At 42.2% G+C, this 24,224-nt stretch overlaps 1 protein-coding gene across 1 annotated transcript in view; it reads left to right on the top strand.

Annotated features, from left to right (window-relative positions):
* Positions 1-24,224, top strand: part of CTNNBL1 (catenin beta like 1) — a 155,815-nt gene that overhangs the window by 42,586 nt on the left and 89,005 nt on the right. The window contains exons 4-7 of the mRNA XM_036101565.2: positions 2,046-2,185; positions 12,035-12,132; positions 19,590-19,683; positions 22,346-22,437. Of these exons, the coding sequence (XP_035957458.1) occupies positions 2,046-2,185; positions 12,035-12,132; positions 19,590-19,683; positions 22,346-22,437 (424 nt within the window). The remainder of the gene's footprint in view (positions 1-2,045; positions 2,186-12,034; positions 12,133-19,589; positions 19,684-22,345; positions 22,438-24,224) is intronic.

A 24,224-nucleotide genomic window follows, 5' to 3' on the forward strand; every position in this document is an offset into this window, starting at 1 on the left:
AGAAGAATGCTTAATGATAAGGGAAATTGTTCAGCCTATGTTAACAACAATGGCAAAAATTGAATATAGAACTGTATACTATGTAGGCTACTTTTTTTGGTCGGGGGGGGCAGGCTATGAGTTGAGAAAAACTACTTAAACCTACCAGAATATTATCAGTGGTTATTTCTGGTCACTGAGATAATGGATGGATGATTTCTGTTTATTTTTTGAAAGCTTGTCTTTTCCCAGTTTTCTATAGAAAGTAGTATTTTATAACTAGAAAAAATATATATAAATGTTGTGATTAAAAATAATAATGGGGAAAAACAGTGGTAAGGATATTGTCTGAAATACAGGCATGTTTTTAAAGAACTATAGTCTCCAGATTTTGTTCCTTGCAGAATCCAGATTTTTGGAGAGGTGGTTTTTGCCCAGCGCCTCAGCATCTGAATGAGGCATATGTAACTTCAAGAGTCCCTGCTTATGTTCCTTTTCTTTTTTTAAATTAAAGCACACTGATATAAAATTAAATTGAGGCCATTTGATTAAGCAGGCATCTGTGGATATAGGGAGACAAAAGATATAATTTCTGTCTTTAAGAAGCGTACATTCTAGAAGGGAAGATAGACATAATAATAACAGCAGTGGCAGGAGAAGAAATGAGAGCAAACATGTAGTGCTTTTTATAGGCCAGGCATTTTTCTTAAGTGCTTTATGTATTCATTTACTCTTTACAGTAGACCTGTGAGATAGGAACTTTATGATCTTATTTACAGATGAGAAGTTGAGGCATGGAGAAGTGAAGTAAGTGACTAAATCAGGTTCAAACCCAGGCAGTCTGACTCCGGAGTCTGTTAAACCACTGCTGGGGCGCCCGGGTGGCTCAGTCGGTTGTGTCTGACTCTTGGTCTCAGCTCAGGTCTTTTTTTTTTTTTTTTTTTAAGATTTTATTTATTTATTTATTTGAGAGAGGGAGAGGGAGAGAGAGAGCGCACGTGTGAGCAGGGGGAGGGACGGGGTGAAGGAGAGGGAAAGAATCTCAGGGAAACTCCACACTGAATGCAGAGCCTGACACGGGGCCTGATCTCACAACCCTGAGATCATGACCTGAGCCAAAACCAAGAGTCGGATGCTCAACTGGCTGAGCCACCCAGGTGCCCCTCAGCCCAGGTCTTGATCTCAGGGTCATGAGTTCGAGTTCAAGCATGTGCAGTCTCTCCTTGGGTTACTTGGACACGATAATACAGATATCCTTTTAGATCTGTCCTCAGTTACTCTCAGTCAGGTATTGTTCAGTTGCTTTACATGGATTGGCTCACTTCCTCCTCAGAGCAAACCTTCCTGTCTTGTTCATCAAAGGCTTACTGGGCATTTCTGATATGTCAAACACCGGGGGAGGGCTGGGAGAGGTGAATGCAGAGCAGTTTTGTTCTTAGCACCTGGGCATAGGTTTGTTGAAAGGTTTGGGTGTGGAAATGTGAGTGGAGTATCATGCTCTGTAAGGTGTGGTGGTGATTACAGGATCCTGGAGACCAGCACTGCTTTACTTTGGAATCTGCCCCCTAATGGGCTTACTGAAGGGAGAGGGTTTGGAGGAAGGCAGGGTATTTTTGGATGGCAGGAAAATCTCAGCATCGTCCTTTGGGTAAGGGGAATAATTGGCCCTTGATCTGAAGTGGCAGGTAAGAGAAACCCTTTTTGGGTTAGTAGGATAACTATGTCAGGGCAACACAGTGGTAATGGTAGCTAATCCACAGGACTGGTGGGCAGGTCATTTAATGCTAAAAATGTTTCAGGAGCCTCTAAAAGGCAACTTGTGACTGCAAGAGTAAGGGGAACCCTGTAATGAGATCTGAATCCAAGATTGATTTTTGTAATGAGGAGATCGATTTCTCAAGGAAATTGTGTGACAGTATGATGTTTGGATGAGTGTACTTCCTGGTTGGTCTGTTGCAGACACTTTGACAGATTGTTTCTCTGTCTGGATTATGTTGCTGTTTGCTCCTCAGTGCTGATAAGTAACCCTTTCCTTTCACTGATGCTGTCATGTTTTCCCCTCCTAGGTTTATGGAATCCGAGCTGGACCTAAATGACATCATTCAGGAGATGCACGTGGTGGCCACCATGCCAGACCTGTACCACCTCCTGGTGGAGCTGAATGCTGTGCAGTCTCTCCTTGGGTTACTTGGACACGATAATACAGATATCCTTTCAGATCTGTCCTCAGTAGGAAGGCTGACAGGGTGAGGGAATACTGTGTACTCTCGTCTCCTGTCTGTCTCTGCTGATGTCTGCTGTCACGTCTGGTGTTCTATTTTCATTCTAATTATCTCCCGTCTTGAAACACACGCTGCTCTTTACTCATTTGAAAATCTGTTTTTATCTATGACTAAATCTTGGGCAATCCTTAATTGTCCTATTTTCTCTTATTAGTGCTGGAATTCATTGTGATGTATCTGTTCATACCTTAATAGCATTAATTTCTCAGGATCTTGATTTTCCAGGTCCATTATAGCGGCAAGGCCAGATAGGATTTGAATCTGTTGATCTAGACATCATTCTGCTAACAGACGGCCCAGTGGAGTTGAGAAAAGAGGAGGCAGTGAACCATGGTAGAAAGCACACTGGAATGTCCAGGAAGACAGGGATTTTAATTTTATTTTGTCCAGTGCTATGTTCCCTATTCCTTAAAAAAGGCTTGGTGCACGGAAGCACATAATATTTGTTGAATGAGCATTAGACCTAAACGGATGATCTAGCTTTGGCTCCCAGCTTCATTTCTAGTGTGAAATTTGATGCCCCTCCAGCCCTTAGTATTGTCCTCTGCAGGAGTGGAGTTAATAACTTTTGCCTTTCATTGTTACGGAGGATTAAAGGAGACCATGTGAGGGCTAAGCAGTTTCTGATACACAGTAGGCACTCAGTGGATGTTACTTTTACCTGAATCTGAACCGTGACTTCCAAAACCATTTTATACTTTGTCTTTGCTCTCAGATGTGCAGCAGCTTTCTGCAAACGGCTTTTGATGTGCCCTTGGTCGGGAATATGTTCATTAAAGCAGATTCTCTTCCAGTAGTTTTTCTGTTTGAATCCAGATTTCCGAAGGTAGGAGACAAATTTAGTAGTCTGCCTGAGTGATATTCACGGGGAATCTGCTGCTGCTTCATGTTATTTTCATCTTCCTGGTAATCTCTCTCCTGAGAGCATGTCTGACTAGGTTCTTTCCTGCTTGATAATTCTCATAGAAATAAATCAGTGAATAATTTTAATGCAGGCTTCTTGAACGGTGCTCTTAAGCCATTTCTGAGACTTGTAAGGTTAGATAGTATTAAGAATCACTCTGTCAGTCCCCAGGTTGCTGAATGTGTTCCTCAGGGTTTACTTCTGGGTTCTGGGTTGTACGAGAACCCTGGTCGATTAGCTTGTTTCTGGATCAGCTTAGTATAGGGTCTCATGAATTCATATAGTAGACATGCTTGGAGTGCTTATTATGTACCAGGCACTGTAGTAGACCCTGAGGGACCATGGACTAGACTGGATGTTCAAGCAGTATCAGTCAATAAACATATATTTGGGTGTCTACCATATGATCAGCCCTATTCAAGGTACTAACTAGTCCTCACAGAGTTAGTAAGGTAGAAGGAGTTCTAGTTATGACTTTACATTTTAATTCATCTACAGAATGGTAGATTTTCAGGATCCAAACAGACCTGAGAGATGACTTAGCCCAGTGCCTTATTTATTTAGTGACAAATCAGAGGTCCAGATGTTGGACAGCTAACTGTTGAAGTTGAGGCTGGCCCTCTGGGCCCCCCCCAGTTTCCAGTCCAGTGTTGTTTCAAGTGCATCTTGAGCCCTCCCCCTGTAGGATTTATTACATCCCTGACAGAGTTGCACAGTGTCATCTGCTACCTTGTGTATTCACACAGGAATCACCAAGTTGTTTCTGGAAACACAGCTCTCGTTCTTTTTTCTGTTCCTGCTAACTCAAAGTAATAGTAGCAGCTTTCCGAAGATCCTGACATTTTGCTGATTCACCAGCCTGGTTCCTGCTGGGGAGAAGAATGACACAAGAAGTGCTGTTCGACATCGGCATACTTGGGAAAGGCAAGGGCACAGATGTTCCAAGTTGTTAAGTTCTGGTCTTTAAAAAGGAAAAAAACAAGTCCCCCTGTAATAACTTTGACAGATTGCCATTTCCCTCCTGTTTTCTGAGAGCTAAACTGAGTTTTTGTTTTTTTTTTCCCCTCTAGTATGCCAACCTTCACCCTACTGCCCTAATGATATTTTTTTAAATCTGATTTTTAATTATGCCCTACATCAGATTTAAAGTGCATTTGAAATTTTTTTAATTACCTAATTTTAATTAGCTGCAGCAATTAGGGTAAATGTCATCGTCCTCAAAGTACAGTTTTTCTTGAAAGTGGTTTCAGGAAGGGGTAGGCCCTCTTGACTTGCGTCTGACACATCCTCTACCATTTCGGGACGTTGATCTCCCAGTAGCAATGCATTCTGCTTCCTGTCTTATCTGTGATCTATAATGGAGATTTTTCTTCAGGAGACACTTGTTAACAATTACTGTTGTACAGCTGTAACTGCCCTGAACACCTTACCATGAATAAACAATTTCATGGCAGTCATGACTTAAATTTTTCATCTTTTTTAACTCTTCATTTATCAACCAAGACCATACGTGGCTGGTTGTGTTCCCGGCAAGCCCAGGTCATCTTTGCTTTGTCCTTCTCTGAGAAAACATAAACTATAGGGATTTTAATTGGATCAGAGGCTGGTTTGTTGTAACCTTAAGAAGCAGAGTTGCGAGAAAACAGCTTGTGCCCCGTCCTTTCAACTGTGAGAAGCAGCTTCAGAGTTTATTCTGGCGCTCTGCATCACTGCTGCTCGTGAGGGCCTGTCAGCGCTTCTGTGCCTCGTCTCCCCCCTTGAGAGGCTGGAGCCCAGCCATCGGTTGCTGCAGAGTGGAATTCTGGTCTGTGAAGAGCATCTCTGGGGGTGAGGGGCAGAGAGGGAGGGGCATACCCCTCACACACTACTGAAGAGTCACTCTGAATGTGCTAGAAGGGAACACAAGGTAGGATCCAACAGCTGCTGCCTTTTAGAAATACTGCTTTTTAGAACCATTTTTCCTTTGAAGTAGGTCGTTTAAATATGTTTAGAGTCCTTTTTTGTGAACCTTTTGGAGTGTTTCTACAGAAACATAAAATCAAAGGTACATTTAAAGATATTTTCTTAAGGTACTGCTAAACAAACAGTTTTTGTGGCCCAGTTTAAGCCATATTTCCTCATTTTGCCTAAAGGAACAAGGAGGAATAAAACAAGGGGAAGGTAAAACCCCAGATGGTGGCTCATCACCCCTTTTACCACCAACAAAAAAATAAATCACCACAGCACCAAATCTATAAGCATCCTATTTTTGTATGTCATTAGCTGCATTCTCAATTTGAGTGACAAGTCAGTGGAATCCTTTCTAAAGTCTTTGTGGTAGATCACGGCATTTATGGACTTCCTCCTTTTTGTGATAAGCCCTGTTGGGTCCTATTGGGGAAACAAGAAATAATAACTCCAGTCGAGCAAAAACACTCACCTACTTACAAATTACTATGTGTGGTAAGTGCCCTTGGAGTATTATGCTCATGAAATGCCATTGGAGTTTTGAGGTGTGAGTCATTTCTGGCTTGGGGGTGATTAGGGAATTGGGCATTGGAGAGGGGTAAGCTTTTAACAGATGTGGAGATCAGAGTGTGTTTCGAGTTTATTTTTATGGCCTGTATCTTGCCGATGGAAATTGCCATTCCTTACATGCTAGAAGCTGATGTGCTCATGTAATCACTACAAACTAACCAGGATATCAGGCTCATGACTTTACTTAAAAAACAAAAAACATCAAGACTACTGCTTCCCAGGTCAGTGCTCTATTCTTTAAAAAAAAAAAAAAAAAAAATATATATATATATATATATATATATTGAATACACCCAATTTGTTCACAGTCTGTTTGTCTCCACCTGTTTGTGACTCAGAAAAATTAGGTCTCATTGTAATAATGTCAACCTAAGGCATTATTACAGTGGGTTGCATACTAATATGCGGGAAGGGAGAAATTTGTTAGTTACAGAGGAGATCATTGGTGCTGATAGGACAGCTCTTTTTTTTTTTTTTTTTTTTTTGGTCTGGGATAATTTTAGGAAGTGGTTGTTAGCGCTGTTCCTTTCTAAACAACTGCCTAGTTTTCTTAGACTCTAGAAAGCCAGGAGGACTTGCAAAGTTGTCCTGTTGGATTTTGTGAAGGACTACTGTGGGAATTGGAAAATAAAGAGCAGACAGACTTTTTTTAGACCAGCAGGGATCAATTGAATTTGAGCAGTTTGGGTCTGAGAAAGCTAAAGCGGAACAAACTGACTGCAACACACCATATTGTCCCAGGGGGTGTGTACAATAGTCAGGGGTGCCATGTGTTAGAGCCCCAGTGTTAATGAGCAGGAATAGGGCTGGGAAGGGTTTGAGCCTCTTAAGGGCTTTCTTCTAATTGGACTGGGATGGAGTTGGCTATTGCTCTAGTGCTTTCCTGCAAACACTGTCTAACAAGACTTGTGTATCTTGAGCTGTTGCTTTGCTGGGAGCTGTTCTCATCTCGATATTTCCAGAATCAAAACTACACTGAAGAGAAGGTACTTCTTTTTCTCATCAGTAGTCTGACATGTCTGATAATCTGTGCAGATAAGTCACCCATTTTTCTGGAGCCTTTTAAGTATGCTCTGAAGAAAGGTCAGGTAAAAAGTGCCAAAATGGCAATCTAGGAAAAGGACCTCTTAATATAACTTTTGATCAGGGGCGCCTGGGTGGCTCAGTTGGTTAAGCGGCTGCCTTCGGCTCAGGTCATGATCCTGGGGTCCTGGGATCGAGCCCCGCATCGGGCTCCCTGCTCCGCAGGAAGCCTGCTTCTCCCTCTCTCTCTGCCTACTTGTTCTCTCTCTCTCTCTATCTCTCTGTCAAATAAATAAATAAATAAATAAATCTTTAAAAAAAAAATATATAACTTTTGATCTTGTTTATGAGTTTTAGGTGAATTCTATGTCCCTGGAAGACTAGGGTGGTTGTAGCCTGCTTTGGACATTTCCCCTGTGGCAATATAGTGCCCTTAGCCATTAGTAGGTACTTAATGAATCTTGAACGAGTGCATTTTCTCCTTCATATTAGTTTGATCTAGGATTGGGAGAAAATTAAGAGTCCAGGTTTATTCTAGGTAGCTCTGTGCCAACTGTTTTAAAAGGAGAAAAAGACCATTGTGTCTGTGTTTTAAAATTCGTCTGCATTAAATGAGCCGTATCTAATTACTGTCCTAATCTAGGAGTAAAAGAAAAAAGTTTTTTGTTTTTTTTTTTTTAAACCCAGATTTGTTCTAATAAATCAGGTATATTCCCTGAATCTAGACTGGTTCATTTTTCTTAAGGAATCCTATTTGAAATGCCTTTTTTTTTTAAAGCTTTTATTTATTTATTTGACAGAGAGAGAGACAGCAAGAGAGGGAACACAAGCAGGGGGAGTGGGAGAGGGAGAAGCAGGCTTCCCGTTGAGCAGGGAGCCCAATGCAGGGCTTGATCCCAGGACCCTGGGATCATGACCTGAGCCGAAGGCAGACACTTAACGACTGAGCCACCCAGGCGCCCCTGAAATGACTTTTTTAAAAAAGCCATTTGCTTACTACATCTTGTTCTTATCTTTTTGTTTTTTGATTTTTTTAAATAACTTTGTTCCTTATGGACACATCTCATTGGAGATTAATGAGATTAACGTTCAGTTTCTGTACCAAAACTCTACATGGATCATACCCAAAAGCAAATATCTAAAGCCAAAAAGTGGAAGTAAATACTCCTCTTTTTCCAAGAGCCTTTGTATTATGGACCATCTTGTGCCCAGCTGGTCTTTTTTGCTTCACCTCTTATTACACTAGCTTATTGCCCCTGTAGTGGACAGGTACAGAGGGAGTGTGCAAGGTGGCCTTTCTACTCGACGTGACAAAATAGGCTATCAAAAACTGTGTTTTAGTAATTCACAGAGAGACAGGCTCTCTGTTTTCCTATTATACTTGGACGGGAGAGCCTTTTACCTTGTGAAATGAAATTGTAACTACAGTGGAAAAACCTATCACTCATGCCCAGAGTCTGCTTGTGAAGAAATGCTGGATGGGCGGCAGACCATGCTGAATTTTCTCATCAAGATTGAGAATCTGCCAGTCTATCTTTAGTTTTGGTTCTCATTCCTCTTTCTGGTCTTCAGATGACCTCTATCTTCCGGGTAATATTACATTACCCAGGAGTTGATTACAATTATGGACTTGTTACTGCCTTGCTGAAATGTTAATTTGGTGAAAGTTAGGAATTTATGTAAAATCACTTAGCGGTAGAATTGATGAAATATTCACCAGACCCAGTAACTGGTAACTGGTTTCATATTTGACTTCTCAACTGAGGCAGGAGTGTAGGCAAGGAGATAACCACTGGAACATTTTTAGAAATGACTTTCCGTGGTAAAATTTAGACACTTATCCTGTCCTATATAAAACCACCACCATTGTCAAACTCTTTTCCGTTTTAAAAGTAGTTCCTAGGTTTAATGTGACACATCTGTGAGCATGGTATAAGACTAATCAAAGAAAAATATGATACCTGGCCCATAGACCTGAGAGGCTGAAAAAGGACTTGATCGATCTGAATGTCTGTAGCATCGCCAAAATATAAAATTAGATCTTCCAACTCATTGTGACCCAGAAAGGAAGACCATGCTGTTGTTAGCCTACATTTTAGATTTTAGAGGCTTCAGGAAAAAGTGAAGGCAACAGTGAGGGCCTTGGCCATTCTGTGGGAAGACTTGACTAACAATCTTTTTTTTTTTTTTTTTTAATTTTAAAAAAAAATTTTTTTTTTTTTTTTTTTTTATTTGAGAGAGAATGAGAGACAGAGAGCATGAGAGGGAGGAGGGTCAGAGGGAGAAGCAGACTCCCTGCTGAGCAGGGAGCCCGATGCGGGACTCGATCCCGGGACTCCAGGATCATGACCTGAGCCGAAGGCAGCCGCTTAACCAACTGAGCCACCCAGGCGCCCGACTAACAATCTTTATTAGAAGACGCTTTCATATTTTCTTTTACTTTGATTTGCCTGGCCTTCGACACACGTGACCTTACTTATTCCTTTTGGCTACTCAGCAAGATGGGCTGGGGAGAGACCATTGCCACCATTGTACAGGCGAGGAAACTAAGCTATAAGGAAATAAAGGGGCTTGGACAGAATTACACGGCTAGTGATAGTTTTGGGATAGTTCAGTTCGCTGAAGATAGGAAGCAAAGATGAATACAACATGACTCCTGTCCAACATGACTCCTGTCCTCATGTTTGCTCTGACTCTTCATCTGTTGTTCTTTCATATACACCCCACCTGTCTCTTGAGGCTGTTGTTTAATGAATATCCATCACATATGAGTTAATAAATACTTAGTTCTGCATGGCATTGTTCAAGGAAGGTAATGATAGTACTTATATGCCTAATTCATATTTGTGTCCTATAGACCTCTGACTCTACAGTGGATGGATGGATGGATACATAGATGAATGTCATATATATTAAATAAGCATGTGAATCGATAAGATTTTTACAATGTATATTTAAGAACTTTTCAAGAGAATATATTTGAGAGTTTCTTAGATGAGGAGGAGGGGGAGTTTTCAGCATCTTGTTTCTTCCTGAAACTTTTAATAATTTTTGGTGGAAATACGTGACAGATCTTTGTAATTACAGTAGGGTCATTAACTAGGATTTACCTGAACCTAGCCCTGTTTAAAGCTGGTATGTATTCGCCTGTCCATTAGTATGAAGTGTAGTGGCAAAAGTATTGTTTTTGGAATCAGATGGACCTAACATTCTCCCCTACTATTGCAGTGACCTTTAGCTAAGTTACTTAACCACTTTGAGCTTTTAGCTTTCTGATCTGTAAAATGGGGATCACACATATCTTATAATGCCCTTGTGAGAATTTGGTAGCACAGCACTTGGCATACTGATGACTTTTAGACATGGTGGTTATTACAGTGGCAACTGTTGCAGTCTTTACTACTAATTCCTACTAGTCAGGGGTAGCTCTGGGGTTTCTAGGGGTTAGTTGGGTAGCCAGTTTTTGTTTTTTAAAATTAATTCAAACAACTTCTGTGTTTTGGTTTACTGTGTGTCAAGTATGATACATGGTCTTTTGTGTCAACCGCTTTCTGGTTACTTGGTTAATGAAGAATAGACTAGACACATAAAGGAGTTTTGTCCAAAGACCTTTAAGCTCTTTTACATATTAAGTTTTGTAGCACTCCGGTGTTTTGGGTAAATATCACTTTAAAGAGTGAAAGAAGACACAGATAGCTTAATTACTTGTGCGTGATGATCAGCTAGTCGGTTATAAATGAATAAAACAAACCTTCCAATAGTTTTTCTTTCAGCAAAAGATGTTCATAAAATACCTGGAACGTCAGCTGGCAGTTGCTAGCAAATCCTATCATTCCTATTACTCTGTCCTGTATCTTTCCTTTATTTTTTTCTTTCCAGTTCTAGTGAAACTGCCCTGATTCTGACCTTGTCTCACTCTGGACTGGTGTGTGTATCTTTTCCTCTAGACCTGGCTCCCCGCCCAGCCCTCACCCTCCAGCTACCTGCTCATCCTGCCTCCCATCTGCCCACCCCTGCCCCTGGCACTCAGCGCTTGAGTGCAGCCTGTATACAGCTGTTAGGTTATTCTTTCAAAATATTATTTTCTTCATAGAGTTCTAGTTGTAATTTTCTCTCTCTCCTCCCTTTTCTTCTGTCCTCCCCTCCCTTCCCAAATCCTCTATGTTCTCCTCTTCACGTGCCTTTGTACATTCCAGTCTCTTTGCCCTTACTCCCGTGGCTTGGCTTTCTCGCCCCTCTGCCCTCATCCTTTTTAGTTGCCGGTTTTCTGATCAGTCTTCTCTAGCAAATCATTCCTGATTTCCGACTTCAGTTTGATTGCTCCTTTTTTAGGCCGTCTGTATTCCTCATTTGTTACATGTTGGCAATTGTCTGTGGTGTATAATTTTTTAAATGTCTCTGATTATTGAATGCTCTCATTTTGTAGATGAGGAAACTGAGGCCCAGAATGAATAATGTATTTGCTTTTGTCACCATCACAGTGCTTTCTTCATCGTAGACATTCAGAAATGCAGGTCGGCAGTGCATGGTGTCCATGTGTGTCCGTGTGTGTGTGTGTGTGTGTGAGAGAGAGAGAGAGAGAGAGAGAGAGAGAGGGAGGGAGAGAAAGAGAGAGAGAGAGTTTCCAAGGTGAGGAAGGGAAGCAGTTTAGTTCTGCCTTCCAGTTTCCAAACATCACTCCTTTTTTCTCTCTTTCATGTTTTCTTTCTTTCATATATATTTTCCTCTTTCTATTTTTGTCTAGTGTTTAATTCTCATTGTTCTTCCTTTTATGTCCATAGTAGCTCAGTATGTGAGAGGAGGGAGCTGGGTGGGGGGGAGGTCTAGCTCAGTCCAGTGTAAAGCCTTCCCTCTACATCTGAAACTGATTTTGTCCTGCCCCGCTCTCTGCCGACCCCTAGCTGAACACCAGCCATCTCATCTCAGAAATCATAACTGCCTTTGAAGGTGAACTGTACAGGGTAGTTCAGATTATACTGAGTTCCAAGAATTTAAATTGTGAGATAGGGTTAAGGGTATTGGCCTGTTTCTCACTGGAAAAGCAGCCTCCTGAGCAATTTATTTGAAATTTTGAAATTTATGAAAATGCAGTGAACCTATGGAATAAGTGACCAGGAAGGCAGCATAAGGAAAAAGACTGAGTCAGTTAAAAACATTTACTGAACACCCACTGTGAGTAGAACCTTGTTGAAGAGATGTTAATAAAGCCACAGTGTATTAAAGGTGAACGGTAATAAAATGATTGACAAGGAAACAGAAGGGAAGCAAAGATTTTATTAAAATGTCAGTAAGGTTTCAGTATATATGTGATACCCTTAACACTTTTCACATGTGTCCATAGCTGTGGTTGATTTGCTTCAGGAATTAACAGATATAGACACCCTCCACGAGAGTGAAGAGGGAGCGGAAGTACTCATCGATGCTCTGGTAAGTTGCACATCCCTCTGGGGTTTTGCAGGTGTGTGTAAGGTGTTAACATCATCACCATTGTCTCTGTGAGTGACACCAGGTGGGTGTGAGCTCCGTGGCAAGGCTACACTGAATGAGGAGAGTAAGAAAGTAGAAATGCAACTTGTGGGGTACTTGATACTCTGGAACTGGGTTAAGGAAGGGGTTACAGAGGCCTAGCATTTATTAAATATCTGCTGTAGGCAGGCCTTTTCTCATTTTTTTTTCACTTTATGTGATCTTCACCATATCCTCTCTGCTACTAGTCCCATTTCCAGCTGTGACACTGAGGCTTAGAGAGGCGAAACAACTTGCCCGTGGTCACACAGCTGGGATTTGAACCTGTGTTCTCTTGGCTCCGTGTTCCTCTTCTTCTGCCCCCATGTGGTGCTGCTGACCCTTGCACAAACGTTTCTCCTCTCCTCCCGGAAGCAGCAGTGAGGACAGATACCATTATCATTTTACAGATAGGGAATCGGAGAACGTTATAAGCAAGAACAAACCTTCCAGCCCATCTGGCCAGAGTTGCAGCCCCTGCCTGTAGAGCCCGGGCTGGTGGATTTCTCTGTACCTTTTTTGTGGAGCCTGGGTAAGGCTTCAGAGTCTTCCAGGCAGCAGCCAGTCATATGGGGTTTATATGTGAGTTAAACCAGTCTGTTCTCATCACCTCCCTTTACACATGAGGAAACCCAGATACAGAGGGGCAGCTCTCCACCGGGTCACTCAGCCCGGCCCTGTGCAGCTGAGATGAGAGCCTGCGTGTTCGGATCCCCAGCATACCAGCTTCCCTCTCGACAGTGAGGCCTCCAGGACTGGAAAGGCACCCCAGCTGGCAAGTGGAGGAGGGAGTCCAGTCCAGCCTCTTACCCAGACACCTCCTGTGGGGCTCTGTCCACCCATCAAGCTGTCTCCCTCCTCTAGGCTCTGTTAATTTTCCTTCCTCTCTGTTGTCTTCTGTGGTCTGGTCTTTTCTTTCTGCTAAGAATGTTAGTAAATCCTGGTTTTGATGCAGTTTACAGTTTATCAAAAATGGCTGCAGTCCCTTGTATTAGAAGCACCGGGGTGTTTGTTAGGCTATATTCTGGCCCCATCCCAAACCCGCTGAATCAGAATGGTTGGGCCTGGGGCCCCAAATGATTCTGACACCCCACTGCTGCTCCACCCACCCTCTCCTCACTCTTTCTCTCAAGGTCCTTGACACTGGCAGTTTCCCGTGTGCCATGCTTGTTGCTGGTGTTTGGTGTGAATAGAGAGGCTCTGAACCCACTGGATATGAAGGCCTGTCTCCTACAGAGTCTGAGGCTGGAGTCCAGCAGGGCTGTTTGTGACTGAGTTTGATGAAAATTTCTATTGCCATTTTTCTTTCAAGCTCCTTCCTAGAGCAAACTGCCACTTTTGTAGAATTCAGGACCTTTATTTTTCCTTTGAACCACTGAGCAGAAAGAAAAGGATGATGTTGGGTTGTCCTTTTGTTTTGAGGACCATCTGAAGGAAGGCTGTGGCACTTGCCCCTGCTCTGTCTCCCCACGGTGTCATTTGTGCAGTCTAACCTTCCAGAGGTTAATTACGGTGGCCCTGAGTGAGCCTTCCTGCCTGGTCCCTGGGCTGATTTTAATTACCATCCGTTGCCTGTACGAGTAGAGGAGACGAGAGAGGAGCAGCAAGCCCGGCTGCTGCCTGTAAAATGTCCCCAGAAACAGCAGTTCCCACAAAAGCCCCCTTTGTGTTTTCTGTGTTGCTAAGCCCACCAACAAAAGCTGGGCCGTGCAGATTTTATTGTTTGTTTGGAAAGAAACAGTTCATCCTCAGTCTGGGGAGCCGTTAGGTAGCTGCTATACAGGGTTTTCTGTTTGTTTAGGGTTTTTTTTTCTTTATTATCATTTTAAGATTTTGACTCTTACAGCTTAATACTGGTGGGGCTGGTGTGAATCACATTTGAACATCCCTAGACTTCTATATATTATTTGCTTGTCTGCAGCCAGTCAGCAGCTATCAGTAAATAACAGAGAACAGAACTGCTGGGTGGTCTTTCATTTATTATTTTTTTTTACCCTTGTGCTGCATTCAGGAAGAAGTTTGATAAGTATTCTCATATTACAAGGGTTGAGTTGTCTTTGTAGTTTTAATTTGGGGCCAATATCAGAGGCCTGGAATTGCATGAGCAGAGGCTAGAGGGCACGGGGCAGAATTTATTGTGGTGTGCAGTTTGCAGTTATTGCCTTGGTCTTTTTCCCAATTGGAAGTCCTGAGCAATAAACTAGCACATTTGTGGGGAGGGAGTGCTGTCCTGGCATTCTTGGGGATCTTTGGGGCTTAAAATTTGGTTCACATCCACTGCTGTTACTTATGCAAAAGGTGAATATTTGTGCTTTGTAACAAATTGATTTGGTAGCCTGGAAAATAGAGTCTTTTCTAAGAGTAGTAAATGCAAGAGTGTATTGCTTTAATGGCACTTCTCTGGCATACCTCTCTAAAGAAGTCTTAGGACTTCTTTAGCATTGTGATTAGATGACAGCCATTTCTTACTTTCTAGTCCCTAAATTTGCCATGTGCTTGGCAGCCCCATGCCTTTGCTCACATCTGCCTTCAGCTTGGCAGGCCTTGCTTCTCCTGGGCTACCTGGAATACTCCCACTCATCCTTTAAAACCTAACTTAAAACTTATCTCTTCTGAGTTTTTTTTTTTAAAGCTCATTCCCCTCCCCCCCCACCCCGCCCCAGGCAGAATTTGTGTTCTTTTAGCACTTTGTATATCCTGGCACTTGTCACATTGGCTTATAGACATCTGTTCATAAGTTTGTCTTTCCTGAGATGTGATTCCCATCAAGAGAGTGGCCAAAGTGGTAGCTCTATCATTTACCAACTGTGTGTCCTTGGGAAAGTTACCTAATCTCTATGTACTCAGTTTCTTCTTCTGTAGAATGGTGATAACAGTAGTGCCTATTGCATAACACTGAAGTGAGGAATAAATGAGATATTTAATAAATCTTTAGGATCGTGTCCAATACAAACACCCAATGAATGTTGGCCATTATCTTCATAAAGGTATTATGCCTGGAACATATTAAGTACTAAGTAAATGTCAAGTTAAAATGACATATTTATCATCTGCCATCAGCGAGAGGTTGAGTTCAACAAACATTTTTTTCTTTCATTTTGACAGATGTTCAAAAAACATTTTGAATGAATACTCAAAAATTTTTTTTTGAAGGGAATGGACCTAAATAAGGCATGGGAGGATAGACGTTTAGCTTTAAAAAAAAAAGGATGAAATGAGTAATGATGATAATGCAAGGCAGAATATTAAGAACAGTTGTGAGAGATGTAAGCTTCTGTGGAAGTAGGGAGGAGGGAGCAATCACTTGTGAGGGGGAAGAATCAGGAAGGACTGCGGAGCTGCAGGTACTTTCTATGGCCTCAAAGGGAAGCTTTAACTGGACGATGTGTGCAGGTGTCCCAGCAGAGGAGGTGGGAATGTGGCCGGGCCATGACATTGGCCATAGTGGTTATAGGAGCCACCATTTGGTATGAAGAGTTTCACAAAAGTGGCTTTGATGTGGAGACTTGGGGGACTGCCCTCCATACCCATTCTTGCACTCAATTAACCCTACTTAAACATTCAACTTTGAAGTTCTTTAGTGGTTTGGTTTGGGCTGTTTGGCAATACATTTGTGCTGCTCAGGTGAGGCTGGGGTTGGCAGGTTTTCAGTTGCTCTAAAGGTATTTATTATGTAAATTTCTGGATTCTATCACTTTTATCCCATTCTCATTTCTGTTAATGTCTTCACCTTCATTTGTATTTGTTCCCAAGCAAAATTCATTTGTTCTTTCATTCACTGAATGTTTATTGAGTGCTTTGTGTGTTCTAGACTCTAGGAATGGCTTATATGGCAGTGAGCAAGACTGACAGAGTCTGCTTTTGTGGAGCTCAAATTCTAGTGTGGGGAGAAGCAGTAAACAAACCAGAAAGCAGATAGTGGTTCTCTTGTTACATAAAGAGTTAAAATAGAGTGATGTGATGTACGGTGAAGTCACGTTAGATTAGATAGTCAGGGAAGGCCTGAGTTCGGCATGCAAGAAGAAACCAGCCATTCGGAAAGGACAAGTGCAAAGTACCTAAGGCAGGAATGAGCTTGACAGATTCGAGGAACAGAACTGTTGGAGCACAGTGGCGGGGAGGAGAGAGAGCGCATTCAGGGCCAGATTGCTCAGGACTTTGTAGGCCAGGGTAGGAAGCTGGGGTGGAATTGCCGGTGTGAAGGGGAGTAACCGGAGTATCTTGGGCAAGGGAATGTAACATGGTCTGACCGAACATTTTAGGAAGTCCATTCTTGGCAGCTGTGTGGATAATGAATTGGAGGAGCAAGAGGAGAAGCTAAAATATTACTAGGTAGGTGGCAACAGGCATAAGTTTTGCATTCTGACCATATTACCATTTGTATCCTCAAAACTTACTGCTTGATCAAGATTCAGTGGATATGTGGGAGGTTTTTTCTTAGTTTTTTAAATATGAAATTTTCAGAACTCATAGCAGGTAGAAAAATTTACTCCACACTCTTAAGAAAGGTTATTGGCAGATTGTACAAGATAGAAAAAGAATCCTTCAAACCTTCTCATCTGTCCTTTTTTTTTTTTTTAATTTCCTCCTTTTCTCTTATATCCGTCTTCCCTGGTCAAGTGGAAAAGGATATCTGAACATGCCCTTGAACTTCGTCTTAGTAGGACCTGCTGGAATATTGTTTAGGAGACCTGCTAACAAGGAGAAGTATCTGGTGACTTACCAGAAAACGTCAGGCTTAAGACAGTCATGATTTTTAATGCCAGAGTTCTCTGGCTGACACTTTGGTCCCTGACCAGGATTTGGTTTTGGTTTCAGGTTTAGTCACAGATCCAAAAAATTGGCATGAAGGTGGTAGACCTAGAGGGAGTAAGACAGAATGCTAATTTGTGCTTCTTACTAGGTGATATCCAGAGCTATGCATAATATAAATATTTTTCCAAGGGTTTTCTGAGCTAAATGTATTTTGACTGCTTTGGCCCTCTTACAGTCAGATAAAATTGCATTTAACCTAGATAAACGTAAAGTTTTATACTTTACAAGCTTGAAAAGGCTGTCTGTTAGAAGTTAGATTTCTGTGGCAAGAAAAAAGATTTTCCTCCAGCCAGATACCCATTCAGTTCTGGGATTTGAATGCGTTGCATACCGCCACTGTACCCGCAACATTTTCCAGACAGCAGAGATGGGAAACATAACTAAGAATCAAGGAAAGGGGAAAAATAATGCAGATAAAGCAGCAAGAAGCAACTGAAACGGGTGAAGCAGTTTGCAGAACCGACAAGCAGTGTGATACCCAGTGGATTTGCAGTGTCTGCTGCTTTAGGATTCAGGGAGATTATAAGTCAATCAGGGTGATTTAGGGAAAAATAAACTGTGACATGGTTCATATTTTCCCCCCAGATGTTTTTCTGTTTCCTCTCACATACTCAAATTGTCCAATTAATTAAGGAAAACATTGCAGTGGATTTCTTTGGTGAAGCTTTTGCTGGCTGCGAGATTTGAGAGTGAGATTGTATCTCTCCTTGGGATAAGAGGGGAAAACCGCTCATTCTCGTATTTACAGGCACCCTCAATTCCGGCATCAGTATCCCCTCAAATCTGCAGCTGGTGTCCTACATTGTTCTTCACACCATAAAGGGCAGAGCCTAGAAAATTCTACCTCATTTATGATTCAGGTTTGCAAATTAGTCAATAATTTCAGCTTTCCCCCCTTGCCAGATACTTCCTTTAAGTGTCACCAAGAAAAAGTAAAGAGGCCTTATTTTAAGATCTGTTTCTCTTGCCATTGTTCCATCCTCCGGCTCAGTTTGAATTGTGTCGTTGGGTGTCTTATACACAAGTGTTCAGGCAGTGTCAGTCAAAGGAGACGTTTCCTTCTCTCTCTTTTCCCCTCCCCAAAGTGACAGGGTATGACTGGAAAAAATAGATGCTTAGAGTCCGTCACTTCTGCCACAACCTTTGTGACTTTGGCCAGGCTAGTTAACCTGTCTGGACCTTTGTTTGCTCACTGTAAAAGCTATGAGGATTGCATGAGAGTAAACAGAACAGTTTATATAAAAGACCTGACTGCAGTACACAAAGTAAGTGTTTTGTTGGTTTATTTGAATTTAGCAAAGTGACTGTCTGTCATGTACCGTAGCATTGCACTACCCCTGGAAGAATATGCCAGGACGAACAAGGGTTTGGTGACTGCCTTCAAAGGACTGGAGTTTTTCTTGGTCTGTGGGAGATACGAATAGTGAATGATCAGATGTCAGAAGGGGTCGAGAGCTAGATTCAAACTCTCTACTTAATTTTTGATCTAGACCCAGGGTAAGGCATGCCACATAATTTTATTTAATCGTGATAACTTACTTCCATTTCCTAAGTGAGGCCGTCAGAGAGGATATACCACAGACGCACGGCAGGTTTCATCTTCCCCTACAGGTTACTGACTGGCTACTGATGAGAAAGTTGTTACCAGATGGATAATCACTTCTTGACTGTGCAGTGTTTCCTTAGTTACCGTCCTGGTTTGTATCAGGCTTACCCAGAGGGCAGTCTCCCTACGGGTACAGATTGTGTGCACAGGGAAGCATGCAGGAGTATAAGCGCTATTTCACCAAAGAAGGAAGCTTGGGTTTTGCTTTTCCTGCTACTGCCCGGTAGCCATTTGGTCTTGGCTAAGCTGTTAATCTCTGAATATCAGCTCTCTATGACATGACTACTGACAGTTTCCTATAAGGTTGTATGAATCAAATTAGAGAAATTTAATTGCTGTTCTGTGCGTTAAATGTAATACAAATGTCAGGCATTTTATTATGTTAATACTGTTCTCAAGAAGGAATTAGAAATTCATCAGAAGTAATAGTTTCATAAAAGCTTAGCGTAGAACGTTAGGAATGTTTTGAGTATAACCCTAAATTTTGAGGTCAGTGTAATGTATGGCAAATAAACTTCCCAACTAAACATCTCTTGGTGCTGTGGTCTAGAAACACGCTTTTGACTTGAGCAAACTATTGACCTGACTTAAGATGGTGCTTTTGCAAGGTGTTTGTTTCAATTACATAGGGAAGTACACTGAACTTGATTTCAGAAGACCTAGGTTCAAGTGCTAGCGCTGGTACTCACTAACTTTGTAACCTTGAATTTTACTTTGTCTCCTAAAGCTTAGATTTACTCATCTTAAGTTAGGGAAAATGAAACCTCCCCTTTCTTTGCCTTGGGGTCACTTCAAGACTCAAAGAGGTAATGGGATGGGAGAGCAGCACACTGTAAACTATGGGTGGTCGATTAGTTCTTTTGTTCGTGCAGGTGAGAAGAAAGTATGGGAATGGGACCATTTTGGGACTGTTTTGTGACATGTATCCCTCTCTCCTTTTGCTTCCCTGTTGCTGAAGGTGGATGGGCAGGTGGTGGCCCTGCTTGTGCAGAATCTGGAGCGCCTGGATGAGTCCGTGAAGGAAGAGGCGGATGGTGTCCACAACACTCTAGGTGAGGGGCAGGGCGACCAGTGATCAGAGACCTTCGTGTTTGTTTTGGGCTTGGTGCTCATTTCTTTCTTCCTTCATAATAGAGTCAACAGCAGCAGTGTTTTCTTTCCTTCTACTCCCAGACTGCCTCTCCAGAAATGAGGACCCTTGTGTAAATTTCATATAACTGCAGCTTTGGTTTGGCTTGGCAAGTAATAAAAGCAGAAATCCACTAAGTAGGGTAACTTCCTGGACAAAAACTGGCTCCTTTTAGCAGAACTTTGCCTTCAAATGTTAGGGTCATGTCTATGCAGGGTGAATTTTTTTTTTTTTTTTAGCTTTAGAAAGTGTATATTTTACAATTTTTAATCCCCCATATTGGTTTTTCTTCCTACTTTCCTTCAGTGGGACTACAAACTTTGGAACAGTGGAGTACCTTTATAAGACAGCTTATTTGAAAAAGAGTTAAGTGTTTATCTTCTTATGTGTAGTTTGCCACATAAACTTAGTTGAAATATTGCTGTTAACTTGGATGCACTTTCATCACATGTTAATTTAAGTGGGTGTCTTTGTAGTATTTCCCTTCCTCCTCCTTGAATCTCCCAGGTCTTTCTCCTGGCAAAGTTGTCGAACCATTAGCCTATTTAAAATTGTGGTTTTGGGTAGTTCTCCTTTATCACTGGTCATTGTCTTATAAAAAAACCAAAGGTGGCATATCTTAAGCAGAGCTTGAGAAATGAATGAGGCCCAGCTGAAGCAGAAATTTTGATGAGATTAGATTTTTCTCTCAAGTCTTTTTGTCTACCACAGATTTCTCTTACAGTTTTATACTCTCTTCTGTGAGCATTATCATAAACAAGAGGGAAGACAGCACCGAGGGAGTAAGAGAAGAGAGAACACAGCAATCTGTAACTTGGGGGCTGGCTGTAGTCTAGAGCTAGAATTTGGCCTTACCATCTGTTAGCCTAATGCTGGATTTTGCTGAATAGAAAGCTTATCAAAAGTCTTCACTGACTGTTAATAAAAAGGGCCTGGTATAATGAAAAAAGCACCAGGCTGGCTGTCTGTAGAGATCTGTCTAGTTTCAGCACGGTCACCTACCAGCAGTTCAGGAGGTTCATCCCTCTCTCATTTATTGAGCACCTGCAGTTTGTGAGGCACTGTGCTAGGCACTGGGTAGATTAAAGATGAATTGGGCGTGGTCTTAACTCCCTAAGAAGCAGGCTGATGGGAAAGCCTTGAACAGAAAGGAAAGATAATACAGGGAGACAAATGGTATAATAGGAGTCAGTGGAGAGCAGTGTGGAAGTGAGGAAGGGTCTCCAAAGGTAGCTGATTGGGGCTGAATATGAAGACAGGTGCGTTTTGACAGAGAAATGTAAGAAGGACCCTTGGGTAGGAGAGAGTCACAGTTGTAAAGCTGTGAGTGGGCGTGGGCTTGGGGAAAGTGTAGAGCTGTACTGTGGCAGTGGGAGGTATCGGTAGCGGGCGACGGGACCAGAGGCATGAGTTTGCCCAGATGGTGGAAGACCTTGTAAACCGAGGCAAGATGATTGGATTTGGCTCTAGTGAGCAACGGGAAGCCATCTAAAGTGTAAGCAGAGGAATAAGATAAGGGCATTGGTGATTAAAATGCATGAGTTGATTTTCCTAGAAAGTGTGAGAAAGTAACTTAGGGGTCTCGTTGCTACTCTGCTAACATGGCTTTGTATTCCACTCCCTGAGGGGGCTGCCCACTGAGTCTTTTAACTTCCCACTGGCTGACACCGGCAGAGGAGTGAGGATGAGCATAAGAGGCATGGGGACTTCTTTATCCCTTTCTCCTTCAAAATTCAGATCTGATGTGTTCCGGGCATTGGGCTTAGAGAACGTGGACCTAACTCTATCTCCTTTATAATAGTCACGTATCCTGGGATATGGAGCAGAAGGGGCCCTGAAGGAAATGAAAGCATTGGATGTGTTAGAATGGAACTATATAGGGGATTTTTAAAAAATGTCCCCCTTTTTAGTATCATGGTTATGTAATAACTTTTTTTTCCTTTGGCCTCCTAAGTTTTAATTTTTCTATTTAGCAGCAATTTGGCCCTTGTAGGAGATAGCAGGACCAATTATATTTGCTTCTGAGTACCTGACAGTTACCTCTGCCAGCATGGCCTTTCCTCTCTCTGCACATTTTTTTGTTCAATTAAGAAGATCATGCTTGCTTCCCTTGCAATATCCAGAGAAAGAGAATTGAAAGTGAATGAATCAGGAAGGGAAGAGACTCTGAATTCACCATCCCCTGATTTTTTCCCTAGGCTTCCTGCCTAGTCAGTCCCCTGTCTCTTCAGTTACAGGTCTCTGGGACTCCCATGCAGTGAGGACTAAGAAGGTCTTCCTGGGCAGATATCCACCTTTCTCTGTGTTCTGCTCTAGTGTTGTTCCCTATTAGCACAGAACATCTAGCACATTCCTTTTGTAAATTTCATCATTTTCAGTTATGAGTTTTACTTGCAACATTACTTGAATTAAAAAAAACCATAGCATCTCCCTGGTTAATCTAATAATGACAACACATCATCTGGCTAAGAGGAATACAGGAAGTGGGAAGAGGAATATGGTGTGTGTCACGGGAAGGGAAGCAAGCTTGTTGCAGATGGAAACAAAATTGCCCTCCCAAATGACTGCTGTCTGTCTCCCTTTAGCTATTGTGGAAAACATGGCAGAGTTCCGGCCTGAGATGTGTACCGAGGCCGCCCAGCAGGGTCTTCTGCAGTGGCTGTTGAAGAGGCTGAAGGTCAGTTTGGCTTTGTGGGACTGCAGCTCACACTGCTCTTCGCTCTGGGCCTGGCTGAAGCTGGCTCACCGGCACAGATGTTTGTCCCTTTCGCTGTGGGATCTAGTTTGGGCATCTTTACTGAAAGATCTCTTGCGTCTTTCTTTGCTTTTCCCCTGTTTGTTTTAAAAGAAGAGGCTTTGAAAGTAGCCTTTAATACCTCTGAAAATACTAAAAACATTTTGTAAATACAAATAAACTCATGTGGTACAGAAGGTATAAAACTGAAAGTAAAAGCTCCCCTCAGCAGATTCCTTCTAGTTCCGCTTGCCAGAGTCTGCCACTGTTAACAATATTTTACCTGTCCTTCCAGAAGTTTTCTGTGTATCTAGGAGTGTGTGTGTTTTTCACAAACAGAATTATACAATATTTTATTTTGCAAGTTGGTTTTTTCACTGAACTACTAGCTGCCTAGTATTCTGTTTTATGCATATACCAAAATTAACCATTCCCCTTTTTATAACACTTATTCACTGCTGTGTAACAAGTTTCCACTGTTACAAGCAGTCCTGCAGTGAATATTCTCATATACACACTTTTTTCTTGCACCCTTCTTCTTCTTTTTTTTTTTTTTATTTATTTGACAGAGAGAGAGAGAGAGAGAGGGAACACAAGCAGGGGGAGTGGGAGAAGGAGAAGCAGGCTTCCGGCTGAGCAGGGAGCCTGATGTGGGGCTCGATCCCAGGACCCTGGGATCATGACCTGAGCCGAAGGCAGACGCTTAACGACTGAGCCACCCAGGTGCCCCTCTTGCGCACTTCCGTTAGTTTAGGATAAATTCCTAGAAGTAGAATTGATAGAGATGGAAGGATATACACATTAACATTTTTGGTGGGTATTGCAAAGTTGTTCTGCATAAAGGCTGCCCCACTGATTTTTTTTTTTTTTTTAAAGATTTTATTTATTTATTTGACAGAGACAGCGAGAGCAGGAACACAAGCAGGGGGAGTGGGAGAGGGAGAAGCAGGCTTCCCGCTGAGCAGGGAGCCCGATGTGGGACTCGATCCCAGGACTCTGGGATCATGACCTGAGCCGAAGGCAGATGCTTAATGACTGAGCCACCCAGGCGCCCTGCCCCACTGATTTGAGAGTATCTGTTTCCCCTAGCAACACTGGGTACTATCAAACTTAAAGTTTCATTAATCTGCTAAATGAAAACCGGTATTTTATTTTATTTTGGAATTTTAAAATCAGGGAAAGAATATTGGCTTCTACTTGTTTGTTAGCTATTTGTATTCATTTCTTTTAACTTACTATTTATATCCTTTTTTCATAATTATATTTCTGTTGGATTGTTTATTCTCTTTTCTTCTTAGTATAGCCCTTTTGACTATCTTTTTTTTTTTTTTTTTTAAAGATTTTATTTATTTATTTGAAAGAGAGAGAGAGAGCACATGAGAGGGGAGAGGGTCAGAGGGAGAAGCAGACTCCCTGCTGAGCAGGGAGCCCGATGCGGGACTCGATCCCGGGACTCCAGGATCATGACCTGAGCCGAAGGCAGTCGCTTAACCAACTGAGCCACCCAGGCGCCCAACTGAGCCACCCAGGCGCCCTAGCCCTTTTGACTATCTTTTTAACAATTAGTGCGGTCCTATAGAGTAAATGAGGAGCAAGAGAGGCAAGAGCTTCTCTTAAGAGTAGTGTTAACCAAAGGTGTGATGGGAGGCAGTTTGGGACTGCTTATATGCTACTGAAATGATCAGCAAGCAAGGATTCTTAGCTTTTCTGTGAGAAGGAGGCATTTGTTC

Source organism: Halichoerus grypus, chromosome 10, assembly GCF_964656455.1.
Source record: "Halichoerus grypus chromosome 10, mHalGry1.hap1.1, whole genome shotgun sequence".
In the NCBI taxonomy this organism is placed as follows: domain Eukaryota; kingdom Metazoa; phylum Chordata; class Mammalia; order Carnivora; family Phocidae; genus Halichoerus; species Halichoerus grypus.